The sequence below is a fragment of the Corythoichthys intestinalis genome, chromosome 6, assembly GCF_030265065.1.
Source record: "Corythoichthys intestinalis isolate RoL2023-P3 chromosome 6, ASM3026506v1, whole genome shotgun sequence".
Classification (NCBI taxonomy): domain Eukaryota; kingdom Metazoa; phylum Chordata; class Actinopteri; order Syngnathiformes; family Syngnathidae; genus Corythoichthys; species Corythoichthys intestinalis.
The window spans coordinates 16,988,255-17,006,744 of NC_080400.1; the positions used below are offsets into that span (position 1 = coordinate 16,988,255).

The 18,490-nt window shown below is 39.6% G+C and overlaps 1 protein-coding gene across 2 annotated transcripts in view; it reads right to left on the reverse strand.

The window, feature by feature from the left end:
- The window catches only part of LOC130917751 (remodeling and spacing factor 1-like), a 57,434-nt gene that overhangs the window by 36,560 nt on the left and 2,384 nt on the right, over positions 1 to 18,490 (reverse strand). For both annotated transcript variants that reach the window (XM_057839418.1, XM_057839417.1), the window contains exons 2-6: positions 10,085 to 10,176; positions 9,893 to 9,985; positions 9,613 to 9,818; positions 6,089 to 6,213; positions 1,360 to 1,437 (exon numbers count right to left, since the gene is read on the reverse strand). In XM_057839418.1, the coding sequence (XP_057695401.1) occupies positions 1,360 to 1,437; positions 6,089 to 6,213; positions 9,613 to 9,818; positions 9,893 to 9,985; positions 10,085 to 10,176 (594 nt within the window). The remainder of the gene's footprint in view (positions 1 to 1,359; positions 1,438 to 6,088; positions 6,214 to 9,612; positions 9,819 to 9,892; positions 9,986 to 10,084; positions 10,177 to 18,490) is intronic.

The following is an 18,490-nucleotide window of genomic DNA, read 5'->3' on the forward strand; positions in this document are numbered from 1 at the left end:
ACAGAGAGCTGGGACCACAGTAACAAACGTCACTATCAGTAACACAATGCGCCGCCAGCGACTCAAGTCCTGCACTGCCAGACGTGTCCCCCTGCTTAAGCCAGTACACGTCAAGGCCTGTGTTATGGTCAGATGAAACCAAAATAGAACTTTTTGGTAGAAACACAGGTTTTCGTGTTTGGAGGAGAAAGAATACTGAATTGCATCCGAAGAACACCATACCCACTGTGAAGCATGGGGTTGGAAACATCATGCTTTGGGGCTGCTTTTGTGCAAAGGGACCAGGACGACTGATCTGTGTAAAGGAAAGAATGAATGGGGCCATATATCGAGAGATTTTGAATGAAAATCTCCTTCCATCAGCAAGGGCATTGAAGATGAGACGTAGCTGGGTCTTTTAGCATGACAATGGTCCCAAACACACAGCAAGGACAACAAAGGAGTGGCTTTGTAAGAAGCATTTCAAGGTCCTGGAGTGGCCTCACCAGTCTCCAGATCTCAAAGCCATAAAAACTCTGGAGGGAGTTGAAAGTCCGTGTTGCCCAACGACAGCCCCAAAACATCACTGCTCTAGAGGAGATCTGCGTGGAGGAATGGGCCAAAATACCAGCAACCGTGTGTGAAAAGCTTGTAAAGAGTTACAGAAAACATTTGGCCTCCGTTATTGCCAACAACCTCTCATGGTTGAGGTTTACCCATGTTGACGATTACAGGCCTCTCTAATATTTTCAAGTAGGAGAACTTGCACAATTAGTGGTTGACTAAATACTTATTTGCCCCACTGTATATATACAGTATGGAGAACAAGTATTTGATACACTGTCAATGGGAAAACCCATTGGCAGTGTATCAAATACTTGTTCTCCCCACTGTATTAGGGGTATGACGGTACACACAAGTCACGCTTCAGTACAACCGGAAAAATGTTTGTACACCATTACACTCTTATATTAGGTGAAATTTTAAAACATGTAAAATGGGTGGCCTATGTTTTTTGGGATAAAAAAGACAGTTCAATTAAACCACTTATTTTAAACATATTTGATGTGAAAGACATTATAAAATGGATCATGTAATAAAGTCTAGAACATGAAAAGTAACATCAGTTACTTTGCCGAGTAACTAATTCTTACATTGAGGTAACTGAGTTACTAACTCAATTACTTTTTGGGAGAAGTAATTTGTAACCGTAATTAATTATTTTTCAATGTAAGATTAACAACACTGGTCGTCAGTGTTGCCGAAAAGTTCAATGGGTGTCCAATGAAGTGTTAAAAAGTTTGTAAATTACCCTTCTAAATAACTGAGTTAAGTGATCACCCAGCCCTAATTAATAAGAACTATCTGATGTTTCCTTACCTTGTTTCAGGAGTTTTTCTTCTTTTTTAACTTTTCCATCATCAGGGAGAGCCTTAGAAATTTCACCGAGTTGGGCGTCTACATCCAAGAAACAATATTATGATTAGATTACGCTGTAGTTGCCATTCACATTACTCACCTATACCATTGACAGCTAGGAGTGGGAACCTCTTGGTACCTCATGATACGATACGCGATACAAAACTCACGATAACGATCTGACGATATTGCGATACGACGATTATCGATACATTGGTCAGGAAATCATTCTAGGATATTCTACAAAAAACTAATGAACAGAAAAACAAGCTTCTGTTGTGAATTGGAATGAGTTTATCACTAGTAGACGTCCAATCCATTTGAACTGGGAGGGTGGCAGCGAATGAACGAATGTTCATTCGCTGTCAACCCTCCCACTTCAAACGGATTGAACGTCTGTGACCGTCAGTGACGGCAATGAAGTAATTTTGGGTCAATTGATTTTCAGTTACTCCCTGTTGATTTTGGGGTATTTTATGGGTCACTTCCTGTTTATTTTGAGTTAAAGAACCGGAAATGCCCTGAGAATCACCCAAATGAATAGGCAGTGACTCAAACTCAACAGGAAATGACCTGTAAACGCCCTGAAAATCGGACAGAGTAACTGTAAATGCTTTGGTTTCGAATGAACAAACGCTCCCAGTCTAAATGGATTGGGCGTCGAGCACCATCAATGCAGCCTTAAGGCAGAGTTATGCTTCTGCGTCAGACCTGCGCCGCCAAGGAAGACCCGATTTACGACTCTGCCCCTTAGCCTGATGTGTACCTATTGATTTTTCAAACCCGGAAATGGACTGTGATTGGTTCCCTCAGACTGTCGTTTCCAGTTCAGCGCGAAATCACTGCCATTGCAAAACAATTTTTTTTTCTACACGTGAAAATGGACCAAGCCGCCGGGAGAATCATCGAAGAGCAAGTCTCGTCAAGACATCATAAAGATTGCAAAATGGCAAGGTCAGCGATTGAATAAAAAAAAATAAAAATGGGAGAACCACTGAGACGTGGGTGTTCAGAATCGAGTGGCCACCGATTGGGTCACCGAAGACCCAATCGGCCAAAAACTCAGCTTTTTATCACTTTATGTCGTATTTTTTGGTTAGTGCACTTCTTCATTTATTGTGTACATATGTTTGCTGTGAGTCTGTGACTTATTTACGTGTCACACTTCAAGTATATTAAGAATAAAGCACAGGTTTGGTGTCAAAAGTGTCGTTTTGATGTTTAATTTTCAACAACAGAAGGTTCACACACTATACATCACTGATTGAGAGTGCCTCGGTGCTTTTATGATAACGTTAACATCAAGGCTTCCAACGCAGTTTAGGAAGTTCCATTGACGCCAGAAATCTGCTATGGTTTCCCACTGGCTGGTTGTAGAACACGGGACACAAATCGGGCTGGAGGGCTTTGCAGACCTCGGACAAAACGCTGGACTCTGTGCTCGACACCAGTTTGAAGCTAGCCGCCACAGCTAGCTGGTTTTCACCCGAGGCTAGAACTCTCTATGCGGCATCAAAAGTTGGACAGACCGCCTTGAAACAGTCTTCTACGTCGCCTGCGCCTCAACATTTGTATGATCATTATTCAATGTTGATGAGCTGAAGATCCATATTCAAGCGTACCATTTTGCATTGTTTATTTTTTTTCTCCGTTAAACTACACGGGAGGAAGTCAACAAGCATGCCCCAAAACCGTAAAAACATAACGCAACACCCCTCTATTGGCTTGGCGGTGAATTACAGAGCAACGCGTCCCCTGGCCGGAGAACCATCGAATGTCGAATAACGCTGTAGTGGCTGCGCCGTCACAGCAATGCGGGAGCATAACTCAGGCTTTAGAGGTAACTGAGACACAATTATGGTGGAAGATTTTGGTAGCAACTTGTTGGTTCCTTTTTTTTTTTTTTTTTTTTTAACAGTGACACCTTCTTCCTTTTTAAAACGAAACCTCGATTCTTGGCAGGAGCATATCAATAACCTTTTGGGATACAAAGTATCACGATATATCAACATTTCGATATTTTGTCACATCCCTATTGACAGCCATTCAGTATGTTAACTAGGACAGTTTTATTCGAATTAAAAGCCTGGTCAGAATAAAAACGCAACGTGTGTACACACCCCATTCGGAATATTTTACCCTGATCCAGCCTATTCTGATCAAGATTCTATTTCGAACGAGAGGGGGGGGTTTATGCCAATTGATTATTTGATCGGCGTGCATGAAAACAAATTGTGTGCACTACATTATTGTGCAAGCATTTAGGGCTGCAACTAACGATTATTTTCATAATCGATTAATCGGATAAATGTCACTTCTTTCAATTACCTTCACAATTTATGTTGAAGCTGTTTTTGGCATGTTGTAAGTAGCAATGAAGACCAAATGGATGGTCCTTCAACTGTATCAATTATTAAATTCGTTGGAAACTAATTTATTAATCGATTAGCTGTTGCAGCTTTATTAAGAAGCTAGTTTAGACAGTAAGATGTTCGAAAATTGGCAAAACTAGGAATTGGTTTCAAACGTAAAAGCAGATATTTGTTCATGTCCTACTTTGACTTAATAAAAATGAGGAAATCTGATATTTACAACTGAGAAGTTATACTATGTATGTTATCATTTCAAGAATTTAGACAAGTTAAAAAGATATATGACACCAAAAAGTGTGTTTATTTCATATTTCACGCTGTACTTTATGCTCCTGATTTAAATGGACCGCTTGGATGTGTGTGGAAGTGATCGTTTTATTTATCCAATTTTTTTAATCCCGCGCCATGAAAAAGAATAACTTCCTGTTTTGAGGACATGGGTCAGCATCTTACAGTACAGGATTGCTTTATCGCATTAAGATGGACTGTGGATTCAGCAGATTTTGCGAATTAATTCGTTAATTTTTTGCATCACGCCAGCCAAATGTGCTGCAGGTATTTGTTGCTGCACCAGGAAGAGGCGTGTGAGCCTTTTTGGGTTTCAAAAAGTTCCCGTTCACCCTCGGAGAATGGCCAAAACACTGTGGGACCATTGGACTTACGAGGAAGTGAGTAAACATCATATTTTGTATTATGTCAAATACTGGGATCATGGCACACGTTTTAATACGGAGGTGGCTTGCATTTTGTGGCTGACAATGCTCCTTGTCCACCAAGAATGCCACTCGGCCGACAACAAGCAGCTTCTCGCACACCCCCCTCGGTCCTTCGCATGCCCGTCAGGAGACCGCTATACTTGTCTTTTTGCCCTCTTCGTGTGCCCGGTGTTCTGTCAAATTTTCCACCCAATAAGAAATTGCAACTTTGTGTTAAAAATGGCCGCGAATACAGCAATTACAAAGTAAACACTACAAACGTTCTTTAAATAAAGGACTATTTACTTATGTTTGATCATGGACGGACATGTAGAAAAGTTCTCCTCAGACACATCCTGCCATGTTAGCTGCACAAGAAGTGCACGCCGCTCTCTCAATGTTTATGTCTTCGCCGCTTAGGTAAGCATTAATTTACGCCATATTCGTGTTGACCATGAGACAGCTACGCGCTCCAACGACGTCGGCCGTTTTTTTCCAGCTGTAACTTGCTGGCCACCAGGCGGATTGCTGATCGGCGAAGACAATCGACAACTCCGACGCTGTGTGACATGATCCAGGGTAGTTTTGTGTGATTTTTCGCTTCAAAGACTTCGAAACATCACTCGGTTCGGGTTAGCATGTCGGCAAGCTGTCACGCCTCCTGCTTTGTATACGCTCTCAGAAGCCGGGGCAGGGAAATGACAAAAGCCGGACTAACTCCGGTGGCATAAAATATCGTTTGGGAAAGTGCACGAAGTAGACAGTTTTGACCATTATGGAGTAATTTTGCCATGTCGTACTGAATAAATGCATTTTTCATATTCCATTTAGCACAAGACTGTTATTTGTCATGACCGTACCATTTATTTAGCGATTGGGGAAAATCCTGAGATAAAAAGAATATCCTGTAGAAATATTTGAGTAGAGAGTTTGAAACAATGACATTTTGCGGCTCTCTTCGTCGCATTTTCCTCGGTCTGAATAATTCTCCCTCAATGGGCTGAATTCTAAATCAGTTAAAACCAAGACCCTGCCAATGTCATTCTCCTTTTGGGGGCGCAAGAGCGTTACAATTACAGCCAGCGGCTAAACGGCAGATTAAAAGACTAATTTATTGTCATCTGCGCTTTGCCAAACTGTTGTATATAGTCAAATTGTCTCAAAATAATATTCTAATTCACATAATAATGCTATTTAAGACATTTTTTACCCCGTCACTTCAAAGTTAAGGTCCGAAATGATTAATCGATTATCAAAATAGTCGATAAATTTGCTAATCAATTAGTTGTCGATTAATTGATGCACCTCTACCAGCATAAAAAAATATGCAAATTGGCGATAAATCCACAATAAAAACTTAGCTTCATCATTTAGTAGTATCAATCTGCGCACCTCAAAATAATTTGTTCCGGCTGACATTCTGATGCATGAACATGCAAGACCTTATCGCATCAATATTTTTAGTGTAATTATTTCAACCTGAACGCTGATCGGATTGACGAAATTTTGCACACGTAAAGATACCCGTTGATGGTGATAGACATCCACTGATGACCGAGTTCATCAAGAAAAGTCTATCATAAACACATATAAAAATTATTGATTCAAATATCGGAATTTCACCTGCTTCTCTGTCAGCGGGACTGCTGCTCCCAGATTCAGCCATTTTCTGCTCTTGGTCCTGGTTCAGGTTTGGAAAAACTTGAGCCTTGAGTAGCTCCAGTGCTTCAGCCAGGTCATTGCGGGTCCTTAGAAGACAGTAGGTTAGGTCAGGCATGAAAATAGGTCAGGGGTTAAAAAGGTGAGAAGGGTGTGGAGGAAATATGTTCCGGTACACTGTACAACTAGGGCTGTCCCAAACGACTAATTTTCTCCCGATTAGTCAGCAGACTATTTTTACGATTAGTCGACTAACCTAATAACATTTTTTACTTTCTTTTTCTCACTAATTTAAAAATGAAATTCTTGATGACGCTTATTAATTCACAAAAACATTTTGGAACACTTAAATTCTTTATTAAAGTACCAATAAACACGTAAATAACAACAATAAATCACTAATAAACAATGAGGTCAAATGCTGATAGCATCAACGAGTGCAAAAAAATGGAATGTAAATAGATTCAGAACACTGACCACCTTTCCAACATGATTCAAAACAATTTATTAAAAAAATATCTAGCATTAATATTATAGTATACTACAATTTTTTAATAGTATTATAATCATTGCCAATCAGATTTTTCACAAAGAGTGTCATTCTAAAGCTATTCTTAGTGTGGAATCTGAATTCTTAAGTACTGTATGTGGGATTAACTCCAGAAATACAAGTACCGGTAGTTATTTCTATGACGAACATGACGTGCTTTTATTTTGAAATGTTTACCGAAAAGCACAGTTAGCTTTACACTCGGCAAAAAAGCTCTTTTTGTCATTGCATGTGGTGTCAGTAGGCCTGTCGCGATAACAAATTTTAGTGTGCGATAGTTTATTTAATAAATTATTGCGATATGCAAAGTTATTGCAACCCCTCCAATTTAAAAAAAAAAAAAATTACAATGACACTGTGAGAATACAGTATATATTAATAGATCATGTACACCCATTTAAACGCAATAAATGTTTACTCTTGAATTCTAAAATACTTTTTAGGAAATCACAACTAAAAACAATAGACCATGCCTCTTTTAAGTAAAAGACAACAATATTAATACTGCACAGAAACACCGAAGAAATAAAATGTGTTTTTTAAGAAAAATAAAATTCCACTTAATAATTTAAGCATCTAGGCAAATGAAAACGTTTCCCCTCATAGCTTCTGCTATGGCGTTCCATGTGTAATACAGTGGTACCTCTACATACGAAGTTAATTCGTTTCAGGAGCTTGTTTGTAAGTCGAAATGGTCGTATGTCGAGCAGGATTTTCCCATAAGAATACATTATAATTCGTTCCACAGCCCAAAAACCCACACTACATCCTTAATAAATACTGCTGTTACTATTGCAAATAGCAATTACAAAGAGCAAAACAAAATATGAATAAAAATCAGAATAACAATAATATAATCATTGCAATAACAACAATAATACAGTACAGTACCTGTAATAATGTAACGAATCGGCTTCTAATGTGGCGGACTTTTTTTGCTATACCTGAACGCACCGCGGGGGTTGCGGTGAGCAGGAGAGCGCTATTTTACTTTCTGTTTCGATCCTGGCGTGGACCACTCGGCGAGTTGATGGAATAATGATTTGAAACCTGACGAAGCTGGCGATTTCTTAGGCGATGTTACCACAATAAGAACGGTCACCTTGACTTATAAAGACTGGCAACGGAGGTGGACCGCCCGCCGAGATTGGCATTCTACGACCCAGTTCATGGATGCACACACCATGCTTATATTTTGCTATCATTCACATCTTCATTTCAATAGTAAGCGTCACCTTTTCTTTTTTCTCTCCACCTGCACTAAACTTAAACTGCACTAAACTAAAAACAGAACTAAAATGCATTTTGCATAGTTGGTAACAAGGAAGCCGAACTTTTTACAGCACGCAGGTGCACGTGAGGCGATAAATCGCAGCGGAAAAATGATCGCCTTCATTTTTATTTAGCGTGCGATAAATGGAATTATTGCATATTGCGACAGGCTTAGGTGTCAGTAATCTTTTATTCGTTTGCAGATCCTGTTAACCAGCAATTTTTCATGTTTGAAGTGTCACCTTTTACCCGCAAGTTTGTGTTTTGGAGAAGATTGCCAATGTTTTATAGCAGGCTAAAGTAGGTTGTCTGTTTTCTACATTAGCCTCAATGTAGCAATGCTAACGTTTACGGCAAGGGTGTCCAAATTTTTTGCAAAGGGGGCCAGATTTGGTGTGGTAAAAATGTGGGGGGCCGACCTTGGTTGACATCCTTTGCGTAGAATAATATATTTAAGCAAATTTTAGCAAGCCATTCTGTGTGTCACATTTCGCAATCTTGCAACTAGCCTTTGTGGCGTTCTCTTTCGACTCTCGGGCTCTTGAAAAATACTGCTGCTGTGAAATTAAACTACCTTCAAGTTTCTTCAATTTCCACTGCGTATCTTCCCTGTAATCTTGTCGTACATGTCGTACATATCGCCTCACATAGAACTCTTTAAAAACAGCGACTGTCTCTTTGCAAATGAGGTAGACACTGTTGTTGCGTATTTTGGAGAAGAAATAGTCCAATTTCCACCTATCCTTGAAGCGTCGGCTGTCGCAGTCAACTTTCTTTTTTTGCTGATTGTCGCCATTTTAGAAAATTGGAAGTCAAGGCTCACATGGGATAATGTTGCTTAGAGTGCTGCTGCCTTTTAGTGGGTAAATGCAGTACTGCTGACCAATTTATTAAGTCTGTGTGCGGGCCGGATGTTATTGATTTTATGACAGAGGCTGGGGAGCCAGATGAAATTTGACCACGGGCCGCATTTGGCCCCCGGGCCGGACTTTGGACATGTCTGGTTTACAGTGTTTATTATACATATGTTTCCTTAATTTGTATGTTTGAACTTTAATTCTACGGCATGTTGCTAATCAATAAACGTCTGTGAAAGGGACTTGAGTCTCATATAGCATCAAAGTGCACGTGCACACGCAATCAAAAATGTATGCACACACGCACGCGACGATAAAACGCAGCCGTGAAAATTACCGCATTCATTTTTATTTATCGTGCGATAAATGGACTCATCGCATATCGCGACAGGCTTAGCAACTTCAATAAAACATGTTGTTAGTTAGTTAGATGGACTTACAAACTGGGTGATGGCGCTTTAAATGTTCATTCACGACAGACGTGCAGCCAAGCTTGGCAATGAAGAGACAGGACAACAGTGAACCCTCCCTTGTTTCGTTGAAATAAGTCAGTGTTCTGGCCACTGGTGCACTTTTATGGCTTTGTGTCGCTTTCCCTGGTTGCATACCAAGCAACCGACATTAAAAAAAATCTCCCGACCCGCCTTCCCCTTAAAAAATTTCTCCTCTGATCTACACAATTCACGTAGGTCACCCTGTTTGATTTCAAAATGGCAAATTTCGCCGAAAGGTGAGAGATTTTCATGCCTGTAGAGTTGATAAAAGTACCAGCCGAACAGCAAAACGGACATTTCGTTCAGTTCTGTTACCTAACGATGCATCTCCAAGTGGATCCGTCCAAGTCGTCCTGCTCCTCCGTGTACAGCCGGATATTCTGCTCCTGGTCCAGCTGAAGCCAGTACATAAGGCCCTGCTTGTCTCGCCCGATAGGCTGCAGGCGCATTTTGTCCGGCTCCTCCTCGTTGATCACCGCTTTGAACTTGAAGTTATCATCAAACTGGCACTCGCATAAATACTGAGGACACAGAAAAGGTTTTTCAGTTTTGAGGGAGCCAAAACGAAACTTTTTGAAATGAGATATTATCATACTTTGAGGATGCTGGACTTGCACTCCATGGACATGTCTTGGTATCCGTTCTGTTCCAGCTCCCAAGCCCAGGCGCTGTTCAGCTCTTGGCACATCTAAAAAAATTTTTTAAAAAGCAGCAGAATTAGCTCTCGGAAGCCTTGCTCTCACGCGCAGCACATGTCAAAATTGGATACACTGTGCGTTACGCTTGCCTTGGCTAGATATTTTTCCCAGCGCTCTATCGTCACGGACTTGCAGAGCTTTCGGAGCAGCTTGACGTGGAGTTCAATGAGAGGTTTGGGAACTGAAAAACAAGCGCAAATGACAGGAAAGTCAAAATTTTGAATGTGTGGTCCAGCCGGTTTTACCATCTTACCTTCAAATGAATAAAAGCTACGGTGGGGCAAATAACTATTTGGTCAACCACCAATTGTGCAAGTTCTCCAACTTGAAAATATTAGAGAGGCCTGTAATTGTCAACATGGGTAAACCTCAACCATGAGAGACAGAATGTGGAAAAAAATAAACAGAAAATCACATTGTTTGATTTTTAAAGAATTTATTTCCAAACTAGTGGAAAATAAGTATTTAGTCACCTACAAACAAGCAAGATTTCTGGCTGTCAAAGAGGTCCAACTTCTTCTAACGAGGTCTAACGAGGCTCCACTCGTTACCTGTATTAACGGCACCTGTTTTAACTCATTATCGGTATAAAAGACACCTGTCCACAACCTCAGTCAGTCACACTCCAAACTCCACTATGGCCAAGACCAAAGAGCTGTCGAAGGACACCAGAGACAAAATTGTAGACCTGCACCAGGCTGGGAAGACTTAATCTGCAATAAGTGAAACGCTTGGTGTAAAGAAATCAACCGTGGGAGCAATTATTAGAAAATGGAAGTCATAGAACACCACTGATAATCTCCCTTGATTTGGGGCACCATGCAAGATCTCACCCCATGGCGTCAAAATGATAACAAGAACGGTGAGCCAAAATCCCAGAACCACACGGGGGAACCTAGTGAATGACCTACAGAGAGCTGGGACCACAGTAACAAAGGCTACTAATGCGCCGCCTGGGACTCAAATCCTGCACTGCCAGATGTGTCCCCCTGCTAAAGAAAGTACACGACCAGGCCCATCCGTGGTTCGCGAGAGAGCATTTCGATGATCCAGAAGGAGGACTGGGAGAATGTGTTATGGTCAGATGAAACCAAAATAGAACTTTTTGGTAGAAACACAGGTTCTCTTGTTTGAAGGAGAAAGAATACTGAATTGCATCCGAAGAACACCACACCCGCTGTGAAGCAGGGGGGTGGAAACATCATGCTTTGGGACTGTTTTTCTGCAAAGGGACCAGGACGACTGATCTGTATAAAGGAACAAATGAATGGGGCCATGAATCGAGAGATTTTGAGTGAAAAATTCCTTCCATCAGCAAGGGCATTGAAGATGAGACATGGCTGGGTCTTTCAGGATGACAATGATCCCAAACACACAGCCAGAGCAACAAAGGAGTGGCTTCGTAAGAAGCATTTCAAGGTCCTGGAGTGGCCTACCCAGTCTCCAGATCTCAACCCCATAGGAAATCTGTGGAGGGAGTTGAAAGTCCGTGTTGCCCAACAACAGCCCCAAAACATCACTGCTCTAGAGGAGATCTGCATGGAGGAATGGGCCAAAATACCAACAACAGTGTGTGAAAAGCTGGTGAAGAGTTACAGAAAACGTTTGGCCTCTGTTATTGCCAACAAAGGGTACATAACAAAGTATTGAGATGAACTTTTGGTACTGACCAAATACTTATTTTCCACAATGATTTGCGAATCAATTCTTTAAAAATCAAAGAATGTGATTTTCTGTTTTTTTCCCACATTCTGTCTCTCATGGTTGAGGTTTAGCATTGTTGACAATTACAGGCCTCTCTAATATTTTCAAGTGGGAGAACTTGCAAAATTAGTGGTTGACTAAATACTTATTTGCCCCACTGTATTTACTGTCGCTAGTGAGTCAAAGAGGTAGGTCAGTAGGTCGAACAGACCTTCTGAAAGCAACACTATTTTGACGCTAGTTATAGAAAGCGCCGGAGAGGCATACAGAAAACATAAAGGAAAAGACTGCATCTGTATCCTGTCAACACCAACTGAAAAAGTCTTTAATACTCGGGTTTCTAAAGGTATCAGCAAATCTCATATAATAATTTTATAATAATAATCATTTTTAATGCCACTTTGAACAAATTTAATGCCCATGCCCAATTGCAGATAGTTTCACACACACAAATTGTAAGTAGAGCTGTCCGATAATGACTTAACAGATAACCGATATCCCGATATTGTCCAACTCCAAAAATCCAATACTGATATCAAACCGATACCGATATATGGGGTCCTGGGCTTAACATATTATGGCTAATTTTACTGTATTGTGATGCCCTACTGAACACTTTAATAATGATGGATGTAACAACTTCAAGGTTTTCCAATAAACATTCTGTGAAAAATAAGGGAACAACTTCAACCGAAGTTATAGGAAAAGTGCCTATATTGCACCACTACAGTGCTGACCCCTGCAATTCTGTCGGATAATGCTCAATTTCTTCCAGAAAATGATTGCTATTACAAATGCTTTGGTCGTCATATCTTCATTGATTTTTCTTGCAATGAAAAACGCAAAAGAGAATGAAAAATAAATTAAATCATTATCATTGTAAATAAAACTCCAAAAATGGGCCAGACAAAAGTATTGCCACCCTTTGAAAAATCATGTGATGCTTCTCTAATTTGTGTAACTGATAGCACTTGTTACTTACCTGTGGGAGAAATTAAGCATTATCTGACAGAATTGCAGGGGTGCCAATGCTTTTGGCCAGCACTGTATATTGTTGAAATTAAAATAGTGCAAACATTCGTTTTTTCGATCAAGTTCAAGTGAAAAAAATACAATAAGGCACTGCGATATCACATATGACTTACACAGTGCTTCTGGCTCAAAATAACAACAAAGGCAAACAGCCCCAGTACTGTGAATAAGGCTCCGTTTTACCCAATCTCCTGCATCTTCTGCTCTCACACCAACTCCCTCAATGTCCTCTTTAACTACATCCATAAACCTCGTCTTTGGTCATTCTCTAGACCTCCTGCCAGGCGGATGGAAATTCAGCATCCTTTTGTCAATATACTAACTATCTCTCTAATTATGCCCAAATCATCTCAGTCTGGCCTCTCTGACTTTATCTCCAAATGCTCTAAAATGCATTGCTCCTCTGATATGCTCATTCCTGATCCTATCCGTCCTGGTCACTCCAAAGAGAGCTTCAGCATCTTCGTTTCTGCGACTTCCAGCGCTGCCTCCTGTCTTTTGCCGAGTGGCTCCGTCTCCAGAACAAACAACATCACCAGTTTCACCGAAGCCAAAAGGAAAAGAAGATTTTAAAAGGTTTTTATCATTTTAACGCTTAATGAATCATGTAAAAATAAGTTTCATTTACTGTCAAATTTACATAATTTTGAATGCCTTGAATATTCCGTTTAATGCTTTTTAAGGCCTGAATTTTGACAAAATCCACTTAATGACTTTCAATTCTTTTTAATGACTCGCATAAACCCTGAATACAGTATTTCTTTGTGATACACTGTACAATAGGGCTGCAGCTATCGAATATTTTAGTAGTCGATTAATCAATGGACTACTTAGTTCGAATAATCGAGTAATCGAATGAGAGACTTGAAAAATTAAAATACTTGAGCTGAGCCTCAAACTGTATTTTTTTTTAATCAGGATCTATGTACAACAAAAGAACAATTGGCTAACTTACATAGAAAAAGTCCGCTAGCTTAAATGCTATAAACTGCTAAAGTTTTTTTACAATGCTCTAGAGCTGAAACGAGTACTCGAGCAACTCGAGTAACTCGAGTTTAAAAACTGATCCGAGTAATTTTATTCACCTCGAGTAATCGTTTATTTTGACAGCTCTAAGCATCACGTTTTGCTAGGACTACTTTTAATGCGGGACAACGCGCTGTCACGTGCGGAGAGAAAGAAAGGAAAAAAAAAAACTTACCGCAGCCGACAGCCGCCACAAACGATGCCGACGTTGCTAAATACTAGCCCGCACAATGCTACATTGGTAACAGGCAGCGTCTGGCGCGTCTCATAGAGATCACATGTATGTTGAACTAGATGCGAAATGACAGACTCGGCCGCGTCTGGGCAGCGTTTGTAAACACGTGGCTAACGTGTCTTACATACAGGCTTTAACATAACATAGCATTGTGGAGTGATGAGGGTGTAAAATAAAAACTTAATCATGCACTGCAAAAACTCAAAATCCTATCAGGACTTACAGTTTAGACTAACTTAAAACTTAACTAGAACTTAAAAATGGCTTGACACAAAGAGAAATTCAATTGAAACACGTGGGGAAAAAAATCCTAACTTTTAAGTGATGTGTGTTATCAAGCGTAACGGCATTTTCAGGTAAGATATATATATATATATATATATATTAATAAGATCTAAAAGTTTTTTGAGTGAAAGCAGTGAATTAGTCTTTTTAATTCTAGTTACACCTGAGATGCAATTGTTGGCTGTTTTCAACAATATACATCGAAAATAAAGACATTGAGTGACTGAAAATGGTTCAAGATTAGATGAAACGTCTTGTTTTCTCATGTATATGTATAATTGCTCTTCACCTAAAAATATATTTGTTTTATCCGATTACTCGATTAATCGATAGAATTTTCAGTCGATTACTCGATTACTAAAATATTCGATAGCTGCAGCCCTACAATGCTCTGAACAAATGGTTCGGACACATATTCCCACAAAAAAGGGCTAAATATACCTATAAACTAAATTATGGATGCATTAAAAACATTAGCTCAAAAAACAAAAACACAAAAAAAAAAAAAAAACTGAAAATGTTGGTCTTAACAGGGAGCAATTGGATCCAGCCATGGGAAAACAGGTAGACCAGAGGGTAGTGTATCCACCCTAATCAATAAAACTAAAGGCAAACACTTTCAAAGTAAACCATTACAATGCCACTTTAATTAAACGAATACTCGAAGCAACAATTTTTTTTTTTTTAAATCGAATACTCGAGTTAATCGATTAATCGTTGCAGCACTGCTGTACATCGAAAAAAAAAAAAAAACTCAGAATTTCGTTCAAAGCCAGTATTTCCACTAAGTAGTCCAGCTGACAAAGAGGCAAACATTTTTATCACTACCGGTACTATTTTAGCCAATCAAATGTGAGCATCCCAAATTACACGTCATTAATATTCATTATCACACCTACCCGTGCTATTAATGTGTGTATGTGTGCATGGGTACAACTGACATCACAAAATGGCTGCGCGAATAAGCGCTGTCATTTCTTTGTGTTTTAACATTAGTTTCTCTATTATCAGAGGTCAAAGAAATTTGCAAATTGCATACTGAGATGTTTCTTTTTTATATGAATGTCATGTATATTAATGTTGCATTGCGCTTTAAAGACAATGATAAAAAAAAAAAAAAAAACTGTCCCTGAATCAAAAACCTGAAAACGTAGCACGATTGCTAGAAATGATTTGTTTTCAACTCCAGTGATCCCTCGCTACTCCGCTCCCTCAGTCCATCGCGGATTTCGAAGGACTTCAAAGCGCCTCATGCGTCTATCGTCGTTGAACTTGTTAAACAGTTGTTGTAGCAACTCACTGTGTGTAAGTGAGCAGCTTGAGCGGATTTGAGTGGCCTCAGTCAATGAAGCATTTAATTCATTTGCTCACAAAAACATAAATATCTTCTATTTTTTATAGTTTGTTTCCGAAAACGTATTTATACGTGTTTTACGTTTTTTTTTTCACAAGCAACATCTCTAGGTTCTGATGCAAGTTCGCTCCAAAGCACAACACACAAAATCCATTGTAAAGCAATAAAACTGGCCACTGAAAGGCAGTAGCGCATTTGGTAAGAACTCATATCGGATCATGAAAGGAAATAAATGAAGAGAAATAGTCAGGAAACGGAACTTGGAAGTACGAAGCGTGAGAAAAATGTGGAGAACGATGTAAACACAAGGCACATGCCCCACACAAGTTCCCTAGGTGAATTCTGTTATGATGAAAGATTCAAAAAAATATATCTTGATGAGACAGACAGGTGATGGGTGATGAGGGATAAATTTACCCCGTCTGCTGATACAGCCTCGGCCACAACAGCATCATCTCTCAGTTTAATCGTTTAGCTCTGTGTCAATAAATTATTACTTTACTATCAAAAGCTCTATTTGTCTTGTTGTTTATGTTATTTTGTATAAGGAAAACATTATTTTGATGTTTGGGATGTCACAAAAGCAAAAAATAGCTGTGTTTAAGTCAAAGTTATGTTTGAAATAGGGCTGCAGCTATCGAATATTTTAGTAATCGAGTAATCGACTGAAAATTCTATCGATTAATCGAGTAATCGGATAAAACATTTTTTTTTTTTTTAGGTAAAGAGCAGTTATAAATATACATGAGAAAAAAGACATTTAATCCAATATTGAACCATTGTTAGTTAATCAGTGTCTTTATTTTCGATGTACATTGTTGAAAACAGCCAACAATTGCATCTCAGATGTGACTAGAATTCACTGCTTTCACTCAAAAAACTTCTAGATCTTATTAAAAACGTATTTCTTACCTAAAAATGTAATTACGCTTGATAACACACATCACTTGAAAGCTATGTGTTTTTCCCACGTGTTTCAATTGAATTTCCATTTGGGTCAAGCTATTTTTAAGTTCTAGTTAAATTTTAAGTTAGTCTAAACTGTAAGTACTGATAGGATTTTGAGTTTTTGCAGTGTTCAAAATAAATGTATGATACCTGCTGTATTGGAGCACATTAGGGACCAGTGCTACTTGGTGTTTTATTCAGCAATGACTACTGAGCTAAAACTGACAGTTACAGTGCCTTGCAAAAGTATTCGGCCCCCTTGAATCTTGCAACCTTTTGCCACATTTCAGGCTTCAAACATAAAGATATGAAATTTAATTTTTTTGTCAAGAATCAACAACAAGTGGGACACAATCGTGAAGTGGAACAACATTTATTGGATAATTTAAACTTTTTTAACAAATAAAAAACTGATAAGTGGGGTGTGCAATATTATTCGACTCCTTTACTTTCAGTGCAGCAAACTCACTCCAGAAGTTCAGTGAGGATCTCTGAATGATCCAATGTTGTCCTAAATGACCGATGATGATAAATAGAATCCAAATGTGTGTAATCAAGTCTCCGTATAAATGCACCTGCTCTGTGATAGTCTCAGGGTTCTGTTTAAAGTGCAGAGAGCATTATGAAAACCAAGGAACACACCAGGCAGGTCCGAGATACGGTTGTGGAGAAGTTTAAAGCCGGATTTGGATACAAAAAGATTTCCCAAGTTTTAAACATCTCAAGGAGCACTGTGCAAGCCATCATATTGAAATGGAAGGAGCATCAGACCACTGCAAATCTACCAAGACCCGGCCGTCCTTCCAAACTTTCTTCTCAAACAAGGAGAAAACTGATCAGAGATACAGCCAAGAGGCCCATGATCACTCTGGATGAACTGCAGAGATCTACAGCTGAGGTGGGAGAGTCTGTCCATAGGACAACAATCAGTCGTACACTGCACAAATCTGGCCTTTATGGAAGTGTGGCAAGAAGAAAGCCATTTCTCAAAGATATCCATAAAAAGTCTCGTTTAAAGTTTGCCACAAGCCACCTGGGAGACACACCAAACATGTGGAAGAAGGTGCTCTGGTCAGATGAAACCAAAATGGAACTTTTTGGCCACAATGCAAAACGATATGTTTGGCGTAAAAGCAACACAGCTCATCACCCTGAACACACCATCCCCACTGTCAAACATGGTGGTGGCAGCATCATGGTTTGGGCCTGCTTTTCTTCAGCAGGGACAGGGAAGATGGTTAAAATTGACGGGAAGATGGATGCAGCCAAATACAGGAACATTCTGGAAGAAAACCTGTTGGTATCTGCTCAAGACCTGAGACTGGGACGGAGATTTATCTTCCAACAGGACAATGATCCAAAACATAAAGCCAAATCTACAATGGAATGGTTCAAAAATAAACGTATCCAGGTGTTAGAATGGCCAAGTCAAAGTCCAGACCTGAATCCAATCGAGAATCTGTGGAAAGAGCTGAAGACTGCTGTTAACAAACACTCTCCACCCAACCTCACTGAGCTCGAGCTGTTTTGCAAGGAAGAATGGGCAAGAATGTCAGTCTCTCGATGTGCAAAACTGATAGAAACATACCCCAAGCGACTTGCAGCTGTAATTGGAGCAAAAGGTGGCGCTACAAAGTATTAACGCAAGGGGGCCGAATAATATTGCACGCCCCACTTTTCAGTTTTTTATTTGTTAAAAAAGTTTAAATTATCCAATAAATTTTGTTCCACTTCACGATTGTGTCCCACTTGTTGTTGATTCTTGACAAAAAATTTAAAATTTTGTATCTTTATGTTTAAAGCCTGAAATGTGGCGAAAGGTTGCAAGGTTCAAGGGGGCCGAATACTTTTGCAAGGCACTGTAGCTTTATTATGTTTTAATTTTACACCCTCATCACTCTACAGCGCTGG